The sequence below is a fragment of the Petaurus breviceps genome, unplaced genomic scaffold (genome assembly GCF_028583685.1).
Source record: "Petaurus breviceps papuanus isolate PSGF00001 unplaced genomic scaffold, PetGlider_PUasm1.0 90604, whole genome shotgun sequence".
NCBI lineage: Eukaryota > Metazoa > Chordata > Mammalia > Diprotodontia > Petauridae > Petaurus > Petaurus breviceps.
The window spans coordinates 2,140,407-2,159,565 of NW_027187285.1; the positions used below are offsets into that span (position 1 = coordinate 2,140,407).

Sequence of the window (19,159 nt, forward strand, 5' to 3'; positions counted from 1 at the left end):
TTGTACAAAACCTTTTTAATTTAATGTAATTGAAATTATCCATTTTATACCTCACAGTGCTCTGTATCTCTTGTTTACTCATAAGTTGTTCACCTATCCATAAGTCTGATAGGAAATATGTCCAGTTTTCTTCAGATTGTCTTCTAATATCTCTCTTTATATCTAGATCATGTATCCGTTTTGACCATATCTTGGTAAATGTGGTCTGTGCCCAATTTCTGCCAGACTGCTTTCCAGTTTTCCCAACAGTTTTTATCAGATAATGAATTCTTATCCCCCAAATTTAAGTTTTTACATTTATCAAACACAGGGTTACTACTATAGTCATTTATTTCTGTAAGTTCTATGTCTACTCTTTTCTACTGTTCTATCTTTCTATTTCTTGGCCAGTTCTAGATGGTTTTGATAATTACAGCCTTATAGTTTTAAGATCTGGTACTGCTAAACCTCCTTCTTTTACATTTTTCCCCCATTAGGTCCTTTGATATTCTTGACCTTTTGTTCTTCCAAATGAATTTTGTTATTATTTTTCCTAACTCAGTAAAATAATTTTTTGGCAGTTTATTTGGAATGACACTGAGTATTTAAATTAATTCAGGTAAAATTCATTTTTATGATATTGGCCCTACCTACCCATGAACAATTAATATTTCTCTATTTAAACCTGATTTTATTTGTATAAGAAGTATTTTTTTAATAATTTTATTCATGTAGCTCCTGGGTTTGTTTTGGCAGGTATACTCCCAGATGTTTTATATTGTCTAGTGGTATTTTAAATGTAGTATATCTTACTATCTCTTCTTGCAGGATTTTGTTTGTGGTATATAGGAATGCTGATGATTAATGTGAATTTACTTTATGTCCTTCTGCTTTGCTAAAATTATTAATTATTTCAACTAATTTTTTAGTTGAGTCTTTGGGATGTTCCAGGTATATCATAATATCCTCAGCAAAAAGAGATAGTTTTATTACCTCATTTCCTAGACTGATTTCTTCTATTTCTTTTTCTTCTCTTATTGCTATTGCTAGGATTTCCAATACAATATTGAATAACATTGGTCACAGTGGGCATCCTTGTTTCTTGTTCATCCTTGTTCATGCACCACCATATCTTACTGGGAAGGCCTCCAACCTTATCCCCATTACAAATAATGCTTGCTGATGGTTTTAGGTAAATGCTTTTTATCAGTTTAAGGGAAAATTCATTTATACCTATACTTTCAAGTCTTTTTAAATGGAAATGAATATTGTACTTTATCAAAAGGTTTTTTTTTGTCTATTGATATAATCATATTTTCTATTACTTTTATTATCGATATAATCTTAGGAGGACAGCTGTTTTACTCCTTTAATTTGCTTCTCTGTGTTCATTTTGAGGAGGAAATTTGGAGAGCCCGGAATTTTCTGACCTACTCTGCCATCTTCCCAGGATTCCAATCCTCCTGTACAGATCTTTATGATACATTTTAAATTTACTGTGGATGTTTCTGAGATTAAGCTTCCCTGCAAACACACACTTCTGCTGTTTTTTATTACCTTTCTCTGATAACACTTCCCACTGTGTGCCCACTGGGACAGAGGTCCTTATTTTGTCCCAGTACTGTACTCCTGGTACACTAATTCTGTTCCCTAAGTTCTGCTCCCCCACTCCCCAAAAAGAAGCCAACAACAGTGAGTAAATTCAGCGAAGTTTAGGACAATTTAAAGGATTTTGCATAAATAAAAGGACGATTTAAAAAAAATTAAAGATATTCTTCAGTTTGGTCTGTGATGTATCATTTTAGTGTAGTGATACTTGATTCTGAAAAGTAAAAGTAAATATTCTTTTTTCTTTGGAGGTATGGCAGCTTGGTTCTTCCTCCCCTAACTTTACTTTGGAGGGACATGAGAAGGGAGTGAACTGCATTGATTACTATAGTGGTGGTGACAAGCCATACCTCATTTCAGGAGCAGATGACCGCCTTGTTAAAATATGGGACTACCAGGTATAATTTTTTCATTAATTAAAATGCTTCAGATTTAATTAGTTTTCATTTTTTACTTAAATGGGAGGTTTAAATTTTGGCTTGTTCAGTTTCATATTTAGCATAACTTTGGGTTTGTATTTAAGCCATTCTCTTAGAAAAATCAAATCATAGAATAGGACAAATTGTTTGTAATTTTAAGTGTAAGAAGTGAATGTATTTTTATATTTTCTTTGAATCAGAAACCCAAAAAGATTAGTACTTTAATATGAGTGATTGTTTTCAGTTTTCATTGACCTTATGGGCAGACTTGCTCTTGAGAAAAAGAATTGACAAAACAGAGGAGTGGTTTTGTTGTGTGGGCAGAGATAGTATACTTTTCCTCATGCATGTCACTTCACTAGTCATTCAGTTGTGAACCTCATTTCCTTTTCTCTTTCTGCTTCTATGATTTCCTTAATCATATATCAATTTTCCAGCTGTCACATTGACATATATTCAGAAGTGATTAATGTGATGTGGCCTTAGATTACTAGTCTTAGGTTGTGAGCAGACTTAATATTCAGACATATTTAAACTTAATTATGTAAATCCATTAGCTTACATATTAAAAATAATATATTATGTTTAAGACAGCTCACCAAAGATATGTTAGTTTACCAAGGAAAAGTTTATTATCATAGGAATATAGATATCAGATGGGAACAAGAATCTTTTTAGTGTGTGCCTCTTTAAATAGGATATTACTCATTTTTTGCTTTCTGGAATGGTATAGATTAGAATTTGTTTTGAGAGCCTTGGTAGCACATATTTCTACAGAGAGATCAGTTTTCTTTCTATCCATAATATTACAGAATAAAACATGTGTGCAAACACTAGAAGGGCATGCTCAAAATGTGTCTTGTGCCAGTTTTCATCCTGAGTTGCCAATCATCATCACAGGCTCAGAAGATGGTAAGTTTATAATACATATTTTTCCTGTCTTTTTATTATTAAATGGATGTATAAGAGGAAAATATTCCTGCATTGTGATTGGTATCTTGATATTTCATTACTGTATCATTATTTTTCACATAGTAAGCATTTAATAAGCTTCTAAAATTTAATCACAGTTCTTAGTTAGTTCTTATGTTAAATTAGTTAGTTCTTATGGTTAAATTATAGTTTTGATACATTTGGATTCAGCTGTAGGTAGAAGCAGGAGGCTGACACTGATAAGGCCTAACCTCATCCATTCACTCTGCACATACTTATTAAATGTCACTTGTGTACTAGGCACTGTGGGTAACACAAGGAATAAAAAGTAATCTCTATTCTTCTGTGGCTCATTTTCTAATATTTCGATAAATTCTGTTACTTCGTCAAATGTATGTCTTCCAGTGTTGCAAATTGCAACCTATCTCTACTTGCTCATATTATATGACTCTTGTCTATGTCTTTTCATAAGTTAACGTTTTGGGAGATATAGTCAAGTTCTCTTGACATTCTGTAGATACTAATGGAACACATGGTTTGCTTACCAGTTCTCTCTCATTGTTGCTCTCTTACTAGCCAATTTTTTCCCCATTCATACATTTATAAAATGACATTCAAATACACTGTGATGGGGAGAGAAAACAGTCAAACACAAGTATTTTGCAAGATGTAATCTGGAAATACAGTAAGGGAAGTATAAACATTAGAGAAAGGAAAGATCACTTCTGAAATTGAGGACAACAGATTTCATGGAGGAGAAAGCATTTGAGTTGGGCCTTGAAGAACGAATAGGAATTAAAATCCTTGGAAAGTGTAAGCAATACCATTGAGTTAGGGAACTTCAGGGCATTTTGAGCAATAGCAAGTAAATTAGACTGAGCATAGGTCACATGGAAGATAGGAAAGAGATAGTTTGGAAAGATAGGTTGGAACCAGATCATAGTGGGCCTTGAATGCCAGGCAAAGGAGAGTTGACTTTATTTATATGGGTAGTAATTGAGGAACACTTGTGGTTTTCATTAAGGTTGTATGTGATATAGACGTATATGATATATATGTGATATAGAACTATGTGATATCAGAACTATATTTTAGGAAGATGAATTTGATGCTCGTCTAGGGTAAATTAGAGAGAAGAGAGAATGGGTGCAGGAAAACTAGTTGGACTCCTGTATCAGTTTAAGCTAGAGGTAATGAGAATTTAAACTGAGGTGGAACCTTGGATAATGGGTAACAGGACAGATGTAAGAGAAATCATGAAAATAGGACTTAGTGAATTATTGAATATGTGGGAGGAGAGAGAGGAAGGAATCCAGGATGAATAATAGAATCATAGAATCTTGGAGTTAAATTTTAGAAGTCAGATACCTACTTGAAACTCAAATCTTCAAACCAGTGATATAACCAGTCTCTTTATGAAGACCTTCAGGGATGAGAACTGATTTCCCCTGCTAAGTCAGCTCATTCTGTTTTTGGTCAGCTCTAATTAGAACCATTTTCCCATGTATTGAGTTGAAATTTGCTTTTCTGTACTTTCTCCCCATTGTTCCTGGTTCTGCCATCTGGGGTTAAATAAATTATCTAATTCTTTTTCTACCTGACAACTCTTTAAATATTTGGGGACAGCAATCATATTCTATCCCCTCTTTCCTTCAGTTTTTTCAGTCTAAACATTTGTTGTTCTTTGAGCTTGTCCTCATATATCATGATTTACAGCCATCCTGTACCAGGCACCATCCTGTGCCCTGCAGGGTGCCCTTCTGCTTGTCTAGATCTATTCAATGCCCAGAACTGGATATAATTCCAGATGTGGTTTAAGCAAGACAGCGTGGTTGGGATGAGCTTTCCTTGTTGGACTTTTAATATACTAAAAGTAAATAGAGCTAGGACACTTTGTTTTTTAAAAGACCTCTAAGAAAATTGTGTTCTTTTTGTTTTATATAGAAACTTGCTCCTTACAAGTATAGTATTATTACCAGTTTCCATCTCTTCTTTGAATATAAGTTCCCATTCTTTTTGACTTAAATTTTGTTGGTAAACACTTTTCATCAATTTAATAAATATATTTTGTCCCCAAGTAGTCTATTCTGAAGTTATTCCAACCTCACTTTTCTGAGGTTCCTTTGCCTTAGCTAAATAGAATATTTAGTTTCTGGTTGTTTGGAATATAGGTTTGCCTAGCCTTCAAGGAATATCAGGCATAAATGCTTTTGGCTTCAAATTCAAAGTAGAAAAGGTAAAGTGAGGATTACACAATATACTCAGAGAAACTTTTTGCTTTGCCACAATTTGAATATGTTGAATTTGATGTGCCATTGAGACATCTAGGTAAAAGTTATTACTGACACTTGGAAATGTTGCCTGGATCTCAGGAGAGAAATTGAGAGTGGAGATGTAGATTTGGAGTCATCCTCATAGTGGTATTAATTGAAGATATAGGGGTGGATAAGATTATGAAGTGAAAATGTAGAGAGAAAAGAGAACCTTCGAGAATTCCAGCATTTAATAGGGTATGAGGAGTAAAAGAATTCAACAGGGAAGACAGAAGGAGTAGCCAGAGATGTTGAAGGAGAACTGTGAGATTATAGAAGCCAAGGAAAGAGTTTCAAGAAAAAAGGATATCAACAGTCAAAAGCAGCCAGGAGAGTTCAAGGGATGAGGACTAAGAAAATTCACTATGTTGAGTTGCCCTTGGAACCTTTCTCACACTGATGGTTACATTGATTTCTCAGTTAATCATTTTCTTTATGTCAGATTTCTTATATTTTATGTAAAATTTTTTGTATTTTCTCTTATTTGCCTATATTTTTAAAACAACTTATAAAATATATCCTAAAAGTCTAGGTATTAGGATACTAAGAAATGATTCTTATATGTGTTGAGAGATTTTTTTGTGTGTGCCACTGACTGATGTATGAAAGTTTATGTTAAATATTTAAGCCAAAACTAATTACTCCATATTTATTTTCAGGAACAGTTCGTATTTGGCATTCAAGCACCTACCGTCTGGAAAGCACATTAAATTATGGAATGGAGAGAGTGTGGTGTGTGGCCAGTCTTAGGGGGTCCAATAATGTTGCTTTGGGATATGATGAAGGCAGTATTATTGTTAAGGTATTCTTCTGTTATTATTCCATATAAGTCACTAAACTTAGGGAGAAGCAGTTGTCTTTTTTTTAAATTATGATAGTTTTCCAACTCACTAATTTTGCTTTTAAATAGCATCATTTCCTTTGAACACTGAAATTTTAATGTGTAGGAAAGGAAATGAAGCACTTTGTTAAATGGAAAAAGAAATGGGTGTTTTCTTTTAATTTTCACTGCTAAGATTCATTTGTTATTTTTCTAGCTTGGCCGAGAGGAGCCTGCTATGTCCATGGATGCCAATGGAAAGATCATTTGGGCAAAGCACTCTGAAGTCCAGCAGGCCAATCTGAAAGCAATGGGAGATGCTGAAATTAAAGATGGAGAAAGATTGCCCCTTGCAGTAAAAGACATGGGAAGCTGTGAAATATATCCTCAGACTATTCAGCATAACCCAAATGGAAGGTAAAACATACTTGCAATCTTTCTTCACATTTCTACAGCATTATACTATGTGGTTTTACATGTATTTATATTCTATCCTCTATTCTTTCCCATTGTTTATATGTAGTCCCCACCATCCCTTTACCTCCAGGGCAGTGTTTATGCCTCATACTTTTCCTGTGTCTGCCATAATCCCTCACAGTGCTGGGGAAAATTGAAAAGAAAAGAAGGAACATGTGTCTTAAGAGAATATTTTGTGATTGTTCATTTGCTTTGAATTTGTGATCTTAACTTTTCACTTTTTTTTCTGACTGGAATTTTGAGTTAGAGAAATTCAGAACTGCATAAAATGCTCATTGTAATAATACTTCATTTTGAGGACTGTAGTCTTTAAATATTTTTGAGCACTTCATTACAGTGTGCACTTTGATACCCATTTTGTTTTTATAATTGATCTTTTGGTAATGGGATTTTCAATTTAAAATCATTTCTTAAAGAGTGTTTTCTTATCTTTTGAGAATAAATCTATTTGAATATGCCATATTCTGAATAACATTTTACAAAATTTTTGTTTGCAAATGTAATTTCAAAAATTTTGACTTTTTAGTCATACATTGAAAAGTTCCCTAGACACAGTATAACTCTGAGTATCCTTCATATACTTAGTAAATACTGGTTTAGTTTAATTGATCATTCTTTTGTTCCATTTGATCTATTTCTTTGTTCCTTTTCTTCCTGGGTGGGAAGGACAGAAGGACAAAGTTCCTATAGTAAAATTTTATAGCCATCAGTTTCCTAGCTGTGCACTTAGATTTTTTGTTGGATTGGTTAAAAAAAGCAAAAAAAAAGTTTATTTTAGTTTTAGCAGTTTTAAAATGGCAGAAAATGGAACTAAATTGTAACTGAGAGACCAAAGTCAATCAATAAGCATTTATTAAGTGCTTAAAATGTACTGTACTGTTAGCTCAGAAGGAAAAAAAAAGGTAAAAACAGTCTCTGCCCTCTAAGTGCTTAAATTCTAAGGAGGTTGTGAGTGAGAGAACCACACATAAATAGGTAAATACAAAGTAATTTTCTATATGTAGTAAATGAAAGGTAACCTTAGAAGGGAAGACTTAGTAGTTGGGGGGATCAGGAAAGGCTCCCTGCAGCAGGAACCATTTTAAAAAGTGGCAGTGAAGAGGGAGAGTACTTCAGGCATGGGAGGCCACCAGTGTAGAGAGCCAGGGATGGAAGTGGAGGAATGTGTGAGGAACAGCCAGCTGGTGAGCCAGGATGGCTGGATTGTCGAAGGAGTCCTAGAGATTAAGAAGACTGGAAAGGCAGGAAGGACCCAGCTTGTGAAGTGCTTTAAATTTTAGAGAAGTAGATTCGATCCCATATTCATTTCTTTTTTTATAGAGGAATATTTTATAGAGTAGATACGTTATTATAACACCTGACCGTGATCCTTACTGACTTCTTTAATTCCTAGATTTGTTGTGGTGTGTGGTGATGGTGAATACATCATCTATACGGCAATGGCGCTAAGAAACAAGAGCTTTGGTTCAGCCCAGGAGTTTGCCTGGGCTCATGATTCTTCAGAGTAAGTTTTGATATTGTAAGGCACACTGGCTAGATGCTTCCCATATTTCTGTTCTTACTGTTCTACTTAAAAGTTATACGAGGTCCCAAACATGACCTGCATCATTTTCCATGAAGATGATTATTTACATCTCATAACCTTACACAAACATACATGCATATGCACATGCAGACACACATACACACCTATAGCACGCTTTTTAGGTGAAAGAACACAAAATTTAAAGAATGATTGCCATCTGTGTCAGTGAGACCTTGAGCTGTGGAGACTACATTTCATTTCTAGCCACCCTGATCGTTCTTCACCAAATAAACTGAGTTCCTTTACTTCCTTGATGGAACCCAGAGCAGGAAATGGAGTCTTTGAGCGCTTCTCAGTCCTAGCTTCTGGAGTGTTCTTCTTGACCATTCCCTTCTTTATGAGCTAATTCAGCTTCCTAAGGAAGGGAAGAAAAGGGGGAAGGGAGGAGAAGGAAATAAGCATTTATTTAGCACCTATTTTATGCCACAAACTGTGCTAAGCACTTTGTCTCCAAAATTAGATGTAATTTTAACTTATAATTTAATCATTTTGTATTCATTTTTATTTAATTCTGTTTTTCCTTAATTCCATATTAAATTCAAATTGGTTTTTAAAAATTCCAGATACGTTCTTTTAAAAATCAATAAAGAAAATCTTATAATAGCTGCGGTGTTGAAGATGATGATCACTTGTTTTCAACTGTGTTCAATTCTTTGTGGCTCCGATCTTGGGTTTTGGCAAAGATACTAGAATAGTTTGCCATTTCCTTCTCCAGCTCATTTTACAGATGAGCAAATTGAGGCAAACAGGGTTTAGTGATTTACCCAGGGTCATACAGCTAGTAAATGTTTGAGGCCGGATTTGAGCTCAAGAAGATGAGTCTTCCTGACTCTGGTCTTGGCATTTGATTTACTGTGTCATCTAACTGCCATAATATTTTAGATTTAGTCTTAATCTATTTTAAAGGAAAGTACCAGCAATGCAAATTAGTTCAAGTTAATTATTTTACAAAGCCAGAGTCTTGAGGATTTTTTTTCCTGTGATCTGAAAGTATTTTTAAGAGATATGAGCTTTTCCATTTCTTATAGCTGTGGGGGGGCCAATTCTCCACACACCTTCTAGCTCTCCAGTTTTTTTTGTTTTTGCTTTTTTGGAGGGGGGAAGGAAGGGCAGTTGGGGTTAAGTGACTTGCCTAAGGTCACACAGCTAGTAAGTGTGTCAAGTGTCTGAGGCCAGATTTGAACTCAGGTCCTCCTGACTCCGGGGCCAGTGCTCTATTCACTGTGCCACCTAGCTGCCTCTTAGTTCTCCATTTCTTAACATGACCCATTCAGAGATTTTAAAATTTTATTTTATTTTACTTTTTAAAAAATTAACAACCATTTATTTCTTCACCCTTCCCATTAGGAGAAAAAAAATTTCCCAAATCTTTGTTACGTATGCATAGTCAAGCAAAGCAAATTACCACATTAGCCACATCCAAAAATGTATATTTCAGTCTGTATCTTATGTCTGTCTCCTGTTAAGACATGGATAGCACGCTTCATAATTGGTCTATCATTGTGAATCATTGAATTGATCAGAATTCTCAGGTCTTATAAATTTGTTCTTACATGTTGTTTTTGTTGTATAAATCATTTTCCTGATCTATGCACTTGATGATCAATCACTTCATACAAGTCTTCCCAGGTATCAATAAAACTCTCCCTCATCATTTCTTATAGCAGAGTAGCATTCCATTAGATTCATATACCATAATTTGTTCAACCTTTCCCCAGTAGATAGGCATCTCCTTAGTTTCCAGTTCTTTACCACTACAAAAAAATGCTACTATAAATATTTTTGTACATGTGGATCCATTTCTGTCTCTCTGTGTGTATAACTTGGAGTAGCATTGCTTGGACAGAGGATGTGTACAGTTCAGTAACTTTTTGAAAGTAGTTCAGGATTGCTTTCCAGAATGACTGTATCAGTTCACAGCTCCAGCAGTGCATTAATGTGCCTATTTTCCTGTAGCCCTTCTACTGATGCAGATTTCAACATCTTTTTACCCATAAGGAAAGCTTTTTTAAAAAGTAAGTTTATAAACCTTATTCATAACATATAACAAGCCCACCTACTCCTTTTTAGGGCATAGAAATGAATGGTAAAGGCACTTTTTCTTTTGCTGCTATCTGACATAATTGGCAAAAAAAGGAATTTGCCATAAAGCTTTCTTTAACACTTTTTAAAATTCTTTCTTATATGTACAGCATTAGGCAACGTAAAATCCACTCATCCCCATCCTACTATATAGCTAGTTATCAAGTATATAAATGACTGACTATTTTCTCTAGCAAACAAAATACATACACGTGGTTCAGAAATGTTTCTGATATTTTATGTGGGCAGTTTGCCCTAAGAAGGGCTGAACACTTAAGTTATTTTTTTTTAATCCCCCCCCTCCAGGTATGCAATAAGAGAAAGCAATAGTGTGGTAAAGATATTTAAGAACTTTAAGGAAAAGAAATCGTTTAAACCTGATTTTGGAGCTGAAGGTGAGTATTGTTTGCATACTATAGATAACATCTTTTGTTTTTCTGGAAAATTTACCCTTTAAAATAAAAAAAATTGTTTGGTTCTTTGTAGGTATCTATGGAGGTTTCTTATTGGGAGTCAGATCTGTAAATGGCTTAGCATTCTATGACTGGGAAAACACAGAACTGATACGAAGAATTGAAATTCAACCCAAACATGTAAGTTTTACTTCAGATGCTACTTTTTGAAACATTTTTTCTGTAGCAACTTTGTGAGCCATTTGAGCATAAGGAATGTTTTCATATGTATTTCTTCCTCTCTCCCATTGAGGATAGATAGCACAATGCTCTGTAGAGTTGTTCATTAAGTATTGATGATGATGAAATCATGAAAAAAAGTGAATTTTGAAAGAATTTTGCAAAGTATAAAATACATGGAGTTATCCACATTATGAAATGTCTTCAATTTTTATTTTTATGAATTCCTTTTAAAATAAATTGTATCCTTAGAGATATCATAGGATAATAGAATTTAGAGGTGGAAAGGAGGTTTTCTAGTCCAGAGATGGAAAACATGTTAGTCTACTGACCATACACAACCCAAATACTCCTTAGTGGCCCAAAACACATTAAAATGTAATTGGGAAATATTTAACAAAATAAATAACAATACAGTAAAGCACAGATAATATTACATTTTAAAACTAAGCATGCAACACACAGGGATCCTTATCTTCAGATTAATGGCCCCTGTTTCTATTCTATTTGAGTTTTGACACCAGTGATATAGTTCACTTCCCAATGTGGTTCAAAATTCATATCCATTTCATCTCTACTTGCATTCCTGCAGGAATCACCAGTCATTACAGAGCACTGTTTTGTTGGACAGCTTTAATTGTTAAAAGGATATTTGTTAAATTAAACAATAGCCTGCCTTCTTGTACTTCCACCTATTGATCTTAGTTTTGACTTCTCAAATAACACAAAAATAAGCATATTTTCTTTTTCGTATGAGAGCCTTCCATTTAAAGGTAGCTATCATTTCTCCCCTTAATTGTTTTTTTTCCTTTAGGCTAAACAATATTTTACTTCTCCTACTGAAGCCCAAATACCAATCTTTTAAAATACCAACTAGAGAGAAATTATTTTCTCAGAATCTTGAAGTGTGAGGGTATTTTTAAGAATATGTGCAGTAAGTTGCTTCTATACACAATTCCATAATCGGTTTTTATTTTGTAGATCTTTTGGTCTGACTCTGGCGAGTTGGTTTGCATTGCCACTGAGGAATCATTTTTTATCCTTAAATATCTGTCTGAAAAAGTTTTAGCTGCACAGGAAACACATGAAGGAGTTACTGAAGATGGCATTGAAGATGCCTTTGAGGTAATTGCAGTTAAAATTGGGATGAAGCTAATGATAATAGAAAAAGAGTTACATTTTTGAAATGTTGTATATTCTTGTAATACAACCAGCCATAGGTGCTTTTAGCATAAACTTTGTAAAATAAGCTGTTGACTTGAGTGAAAGTACCTGTATCTAAAAAGAAACTCAGGAGGCTTTGTGATAGGAATTTTTGTACTAATTCTTACATTTTGCAATTGGGTAACTTGAAATAATTTTGATTTTAAAAGGACATATTGCTGTAATAACCTAGATAGATACAAAATATGTAGGCAATACAGTGATAGACTCAGGGTTGTAATGAACCTAAAAAGTCATCTCATCCAACCCTCACCTGAGCAGAAATCCCTTCTACATAATTCTTGACAAATACTCACATAGTCTTTGGTTGAAGAACTCCAATCCTAAGGAAGTCACTATCTTTTAAGACAGATCTTTCCATTTTTGTAAGGTTTTAATTGTTAGGAAGGTTTTTTAAAAAAATATATATCAAACTTGTAATTTCTGTACTCTTCTATAGCTACCATATACTACTCATAATTCTGCTCTACCTGATTGACTGTGCCAGTAAACAAGTTTAATCCCCCTTGTATGTGACTTCCATTCACATACTTGAATCACAGAGTCTTAGTATCAGTGAGGACCTCAGAGGCCATCTGGGCCAAATTGTTCCTCAACAAGAATCTTCTCTGTAGCATATAAATGGTTATCCAGTAACTCACTTCTTTCAGGGGACAGCACTTTCCTCAGAAAGGTCTGCTTGCCAGGAAGCTTTTCTTTATATCAAACCTAAATTTGACTGCTACTTCTACTTGTTTTTCCTCTTTCTGTCCTCTGGAGACAAGTTAAACAAGTCTGATCCCTCTTTGACTTAACCTTTCATTAAAGAAGTGAAGAGGGCTAAATTAGATATTGAAGACTGCGAGATGGAAAGACAGTGGGCTTTTCAGTAAGCCTTTCATAGAAGTACTGTTCAAATTTCTTGTAAATTATTCATTTAAATTATAACCTTGTCTCAATGGCCTTAAAAATCACACTTTGCAAGAACTAATTGCTAACAGCAATGAAGGCGTAAGTAGAAACAGAGAATGCCTTGGCATTTTGAAATAGTGATTTCTTGAAGTACTTATTTTCATCTCATTAAACATGCTTATGATAAACTGTTGGCTTTGGTCTTAATGGGGTGGGGTTTTTTTTTGTCAGCTTGTCAGTATTTCTAATGTTTGATGTAGTAATTTCATTTATTTTTCTTCTTCAGGTACTTGGTGAGATTCAGGAGATTGTCAAAACAGGGTTGTGGGTAGGTGATTGCTTTATTTACACAAGTTCTGTAAACCGATTAAACTATTACGTTGGAGGAGAAATAGTCACCATTGCCCACTTGGACAGGTAATTGTTCTAGTGCTTCTGCTTGCCTTTGGGTCTTAAGTAACATGGATCTGTTTTTAAAGCTTAGTGTTTAAATGCAACTTGTCATTGACTTTGCCATCTACTAATTCCTTTCTTGATTTTTCACATCAAGAGGGACATAGCTTTTAGACGTTTTGTGACTTGGCTACTGGCTTAACTAGTATTGATTAATTATATGATTGTAATTAATTGTAATAATTACATTAATTACACGATTAATTACATTTTGAATTATACATGTTTTTAAAGAGTTAAATCAATAACTATTTTTGTTTTAGGACCATGTACCTGCTGGGTTATATTCCTAAGGACAACAGACTTTATCTGGGTGATAAGGAGCTGAACATTGTTAGTTACTCCTTGTTGGTGTCGGTGTTAGAATACCAGACAGCTGTAATGAGGAGAGATTTCAGCATGGCGGACAAAGTCCTCCCTACTATTCCAAAAGAACAGAGAACCAGAGTTGCCCACTTCCTGGAGAAACAGGTAAGGATATCTTATTATTTATGAAGTACAAGGATGCTAATATCAGTGTGCACCTTGTAGGCAGGGACACTTTCAGTTTTGTACTTAAGTACTTTAAAAATGTCAAATTCATGAATATGCAAAAATTTATTTCATTACTACTTTCTCTAAATACATTAGGATAATTCTAAAAACTGAATTTTTTTCTGTAAACTTGTCATTTTTGTAATCCTTGCACCAAAGCACATTCAGTAACAGTAGTGAATGGTAATCTTTCTCACTTTTTTATTTGCCTTCTAATTAAAATGCTAAGAACTTTTATTCAGTTCTTTGCCTTATATTATCATCTTTTCTATTCTGTTGCTATGATTTTTATCTCTCCTTTATATTTTCCTTTTTTAATGCATCTAGTTTATAAATACTGATTTCTGTTTTATCCTCTAGGCTAGCATCTTCCATAGTCAACCAATAATGCCATTAGAAGGAAACAGTGAATCAGATAATTCACCATAAAAAACCCACCTCAAAGTATAAATTCATTTGTATTTAGCTTTGGTGTTTTTTTGTACTTATATTTGAATACAGTTATGTTTTTCCTTTCAATTCCTAACATAGCCCAAATAATGAAGAAATACTGAAGATTCCAGTATAGGAGAAACTAGAAAATTGTTCAGGTTCCCCATCATGGCTGCTTGGACCACTGCCTATCTTAGATCCTTAGGATACTATCAGACACAATCCTGAACAGAGTTGGCCTGACTGTAAGCTATCTTGGAACCTCCGTAGGGATGATACAGCACAGTGTTAGACACTTAAAAAAATAAATATTCATTGTTTTGTGGGTGTGGGAACTAATTAAGCATTTTCTTTAAAAAGTCCTTTGCTGTTAGCTGAGGCTAGTATAAGAGGAGACCATAAAATTCTACCCTTCAGACTACCTGGTATAAATTGAAAGGTATAATGTCAACAGGAGATTTCAGCAGAGTAGTCAGTGTTGCTTGATTATTGTGAGGAGGTTAAAGATAAATTTACTACAGGTAATTGAAAGGAAATTTCACATATGTTCTTTGTTTTTTCCATTCTCTGTCACGGATGGCCTTTGTGTTCTTGGGCTAATCATTGCAATTTTTCTAGGGCTCATTTTCATTGTGTATAAAACAAGGGGGTTTGACTGGCTGGTCGAAGTGTTTCCCAACCCATCCTGGACCATAGACAACTAAGATGTTCAAATTCTCTACTTGTACCAATTCACCCTCTACACCCTCCACCCTGCCTCAACACCTGCATAGTACAAAGGGTTGGGATACAGGAATTAGGAAGAAGAAAACTTGGGGGCCAAAGAAAGAGGACACGGGGAATATTGTTTTTTTAAGTCTATAGGTTTTGCATAATACTAGTCTAGATTGCCTTTCCACTACTGTGCCACCTTTGCCATTTTTCTTGTTGATTTTATTTGCTTTTTAAAAAAAATTCCATTTCTGTTTTTTTGCCTTATTTTTAAATTATTGTACCCTTCTGTGATACTTCATTTTGATGATTGGTATTTTGTCTTTTATTTGTAAAAAGAGTGACTGTTCATCAGTACCTAGTATCACACAAAAAGTGATTTTGATGTTTTGTATTCCCTAGGATAGCTATTCTTTTTTTTAAAAACAAGTATTTTAGTTTTCAACATTCACTTCCCTAAGATTTTGAATTCTAAATTTTCTCTTCCTTCCCTCTCTTCCAGATAGCATGCAGTCTGATACAGGCTCTAGATAGACATTCATATTAAACATATTTTCATATTAGTAATGTTGTAAAGAAGAATTGGAACTGATAGGAGGAACCACTAAGGACTAGAGTTTCTGAATTTTTAGGAAAAATTAGTGATGTCAGATTTTATAGATTTTTTTGATCTTTCATTGGTCCAGGGCTTCAAACAGCAAGCTCTTGCAGTATCCACAGATCCTGAACATCGGTTTGAGTTGGCTCTTCAGCTTGGAGAGTTGAAAATTGCATACCAGTTGGCAGTAGAAGCAGAGGTAAATACAAATTGTTCTTGGTTTACATTTGTATTAATTGTTCAAGTTTTCTGTTTTGCAGATTAGTCTGACCCATAGTTTCTGAAGGTAATTTCCATTTAAAAATTATACATAAGGGGCGGCTAGGTGGCGCAGTGAATAGAGCACCGGCCCTGGAGTCAGGAGGACCTGAGTTCAAATCCAGCCTTAGACACTTGACACAAAACTAGCCGTGTGACCTTGGGCAAGTCACTTAACCCTAATTGCCCTGTAGGTCCCCCTCCGAAATGCAAAAAAAAAAATTTAATATATAAGATTGTAAATATCTCTATAAATTAGATATATTACTCTATTTGTTAAAAGCATTCTGCTTTGTAAACAAAACTTAACTCAAATATTCTGATGGATCTGTGGTCCTGTTGATTTGGAAGTTGTCTCTGATGGTATAGATTGCAACTCATGCATGCCTGCGTAGCCTGTGTAGCTCTTATCCAGATCTTCCCATAAATTTATCTTGAAATGCATCCAATCTGCTAAAGGCCTTCCTTGCTTTCTTTTAAAATTAAAAACTTCTCTATTCTGAGTGTAAAAATGAAAAAAAGAACATTTCCATAAGCAGAGTAGTGTACAAAAAGTGGATTTTATATAAAACTCTCAATCTCCTTTTTTAAAAAGAAAGGATATAATAAATTCAACATGTTACTTTCAAAATTTACTTGTTTATGCTTCCTTCTAAATAGCTTTTTGTTCTGTTTTCTTCTGTGTAATTTAACAATATTTCAGTGACTCTTTTTGGTATCATTGTTCTTAACTCCACATCCATCTCCATTGAAAATAGAAACAGGATTGAGGGGAATTTTGTAACAAATAAACATAGTCAAGAAAAACAAATATACACTGTTTATATCAAAAAACTTATGTCTCCTTCTGCCCCTTCGTTCCATCCCCTTTCTGTCAGGAGGTGGTTAACATGCACATCTTAGGTTGTCTGGTGACATGATTGGTCATTGTGTTGATCAGAGTTCTTAAGTCTTTCAAAGTTATTTTTCTTTACAGTGTTGTTGTCCTTGTGTAACTTGTTTTCCAAGTTCTGCTCATTCCATTTTGTATTAGGTCATACTTCCCAGGATTCTCTGAAAACACTTTTTTGTCTTTTTTTGTTTTTTTGCTTTTTGGAGGGCAGTTGGGGTTAAGTGACTTGCTCAAAGTCATACGGCTAGTAATTGTGTCAAGTGTCTGAGGCCAGATTTGAACTCATGTCCTCCTGACTCCAGGGCCGGTGCTGTATTCACTGTGCCACCTAGCTGCCCCTTGTCATTTTTTATAGAGAAAAAAATAGTTCATTCATATACATATATTTATATTCCATTCATATACATATTCAGTTTGCTCAGTCATTCCCTGATGATTGGTACCCATATAGTTTCCAGTTCCCACTGCCCCTTTTAATCCCCCTGCATGTCATGAAGTTTATTTTATCTCCTTATTAATTCCATCTCTCCCTAAATATCCCTGCTCTGTCGTGTATGCATTTCTATACTAAACTCTTTTTGTATAGCTGTGTTTGTTCAACCCTCCTTTCTCTGCTTCAGACATTAGAATGTTAGTGCTGCATCAGCTTAAAACCATTTCCAATACTTGTTCATATACATTTATCTTTTTAGGTTTCTCTTGACTCTTATGGTTTCATTTCACAGTTCTTACTCAGAGGCTTGGGTATTTTCATCAAGAATGTTTGAAAGTCCTTTATTCCATTAAAGATCCTATTTTTTTTTTTCCTCCAGTATAATCAGTTTTACAGGAGTAAATTATTCAGGCAGCTTAGCCTATATCTTTTGCCTTTTGGAATAAAAGATCTCTGGTTTTTAAAAGAAATCACCAGATCTTATTTGAGCCTGACTATATTCCTTGAAACTTGAACTCTGTTTAGTTGCAGTATTTGTTTCACTGATTTCAAAGTTCTGGCTTTTCTGAGATGACATTCCTAGGTCTTTACTATTGGGGTTCATTTCAAGAGGTGATTGATGGATTCTTTCTGTCTATCCCTTGCTTCTATTATATCTGGGCAGTTTTCATTTATGATTACTTGAAATATAGTATCCATGCTTTGGTTTTTAAAATCTTGATTTTAGGGAAATACAATAATTCTTAAATTATCTTTCCTTAATCTGTTTTCCAAGTCAGTTTTTGATAATGGATAGCCTACATTTTTATTCCAATCACTTTGTTTTGTTCTGATATTTCTTGTCATCATGAAATTACTGATTTCTGTTTGGTCCATTCTAATTTTTAGGTATTCCATTATTTGGGTAATAATAGCTAGCATTTATATAGCATTTTAAGGCCTTCAAAGTGCTTTACAGTTATTAATTCTGTTTTATCAACTCAACAACCTTGGAAGATAGGTGCCATTATTATTCCCATCTTACATATGAGGAAACTGAGGCAAGCGGAGAGGTTAAATAACTTGCCCAGGATCACACAGCTAGTATCTATAATCATATTTGAATCTATATCTTGATTCCAGGTCCAATGCTCTTTTTGTGCCATCTAGGTGCTAGATAAGGTTCAGGGTAAGGTTTACTACTTCATGGGGTTTTTTATGGTTTTTTTTTTAGGGGGGGTGGCTTTTTTTTTTGGAGGGGGGGAAGGTAGGGCAATTTGGGTTAAGTGACTTGCCCAAGGTCACATGGCTAGTTTTTGTGTTAAGTGTCTGGGGCCATATTTGAACTCAGGTCCTCCTGATTCCAGGGCTGGTGCCCTATTCACTGCGCCACCACGCCACCCCCACTACTTTCTGTTTTAAGCTGTATATTCTCCTCCCATTGTTTTTCTCCAGAGCTTTTATTTCTTTTTTTATCTGTTGTTTCATTTCTTCTGTTATTCTTCTAATATCTATTCATGTAGTCTCTGTAAAAATCCATTGATTTACTTTGAATCTCTGCTTACAGTTAATATGGAGTTAATCTCCCCTAGGTTGGATTTTTGGTTATCTTTGCAATCTACAATAGTCTTTTATTGTGTTGGTTATTTTTGGTTTGCTCAGTTCCTCCAGTCTTAGTTCCCAAATTGGGGCATTTGAGAAGGACGAGCTCTACCTCCTGCTGTGCCTTTGGGTGGAGAGGTCAGCCCTCTTGGTCTTATTTCCTACACTGACCTCCATTTCTTGGAGTTAGGCTCTTCCATATTTGAAATTCAGTGTGCTAGATTTTCAAGCTCCTCATTTTCATCACAGGAGTACAGAGTGCTAGGGCGGGCCCTCAAAGCCCCTGGGAACAGAACAACCTGGTC

At 34.6% G+C, this 19,159-nt stretch overlaps 1 protein-coding gene across 1 annotated transcript in view; it reads left to right on the top strand.

Annotated features, from left to right (window-relative positions):
- Nucleotides 1-19,159, top strand: part of COPB2 (COPI coat complex subunit beta 2) — a 42,274-nt gene that overhangs the window by 13,527 nt on the left and 9,588 nt on the right. Inside the window, exons 6-16 of the mRNA XM_069063877.1 lie at nucleotides 1,839-1,985; nucleotides 2,819-2,918; nucleotides 5,911-6,053; nucleotides 6,289-6,488; nucleotides 7,942-8,052; nucleotides 10,522-10,610; nucleotides 10,702-10,808; nucleotides 11,829-11,972; nucleotides 13,249-13,379; nucleotides 13,679-13,886; nucleotides 15,779-15,889. Of these exons, the coding sequence (XP_068919978.1) occupies nucleotides 1,839-1,985; nucleotides 2,819-2,918; nucleotides 5,911-6,053; nucleotides 6,289-6,488; nucleotides 7,942-8,052; nucleotides 10,522-10,610; nucleotides 10,702-10,808; nucleotides 11,829-11,972; nucleotides 13,249-13,379; nucleotides 13,679-13,886; nucleotides 15,779-15,889 (1,491 nt within the window). The remainder of the gene's footprint in view (nucleotides 1-1,838; nucleotides 1,986-2,818; nucleotides 2,919-5,910; nucleotides 6,054-6,288; nucleotides 6,489-7,941; nucleotides 8,053-10,521; nucleotides 10,611-10,701; nucleotides 10,809-11,828; nucleotides 11,973-13,248; nucleotides 13,380-13,678; nucleotides 13,887-15,778; nucleotides 15,890-19,159) is intronic.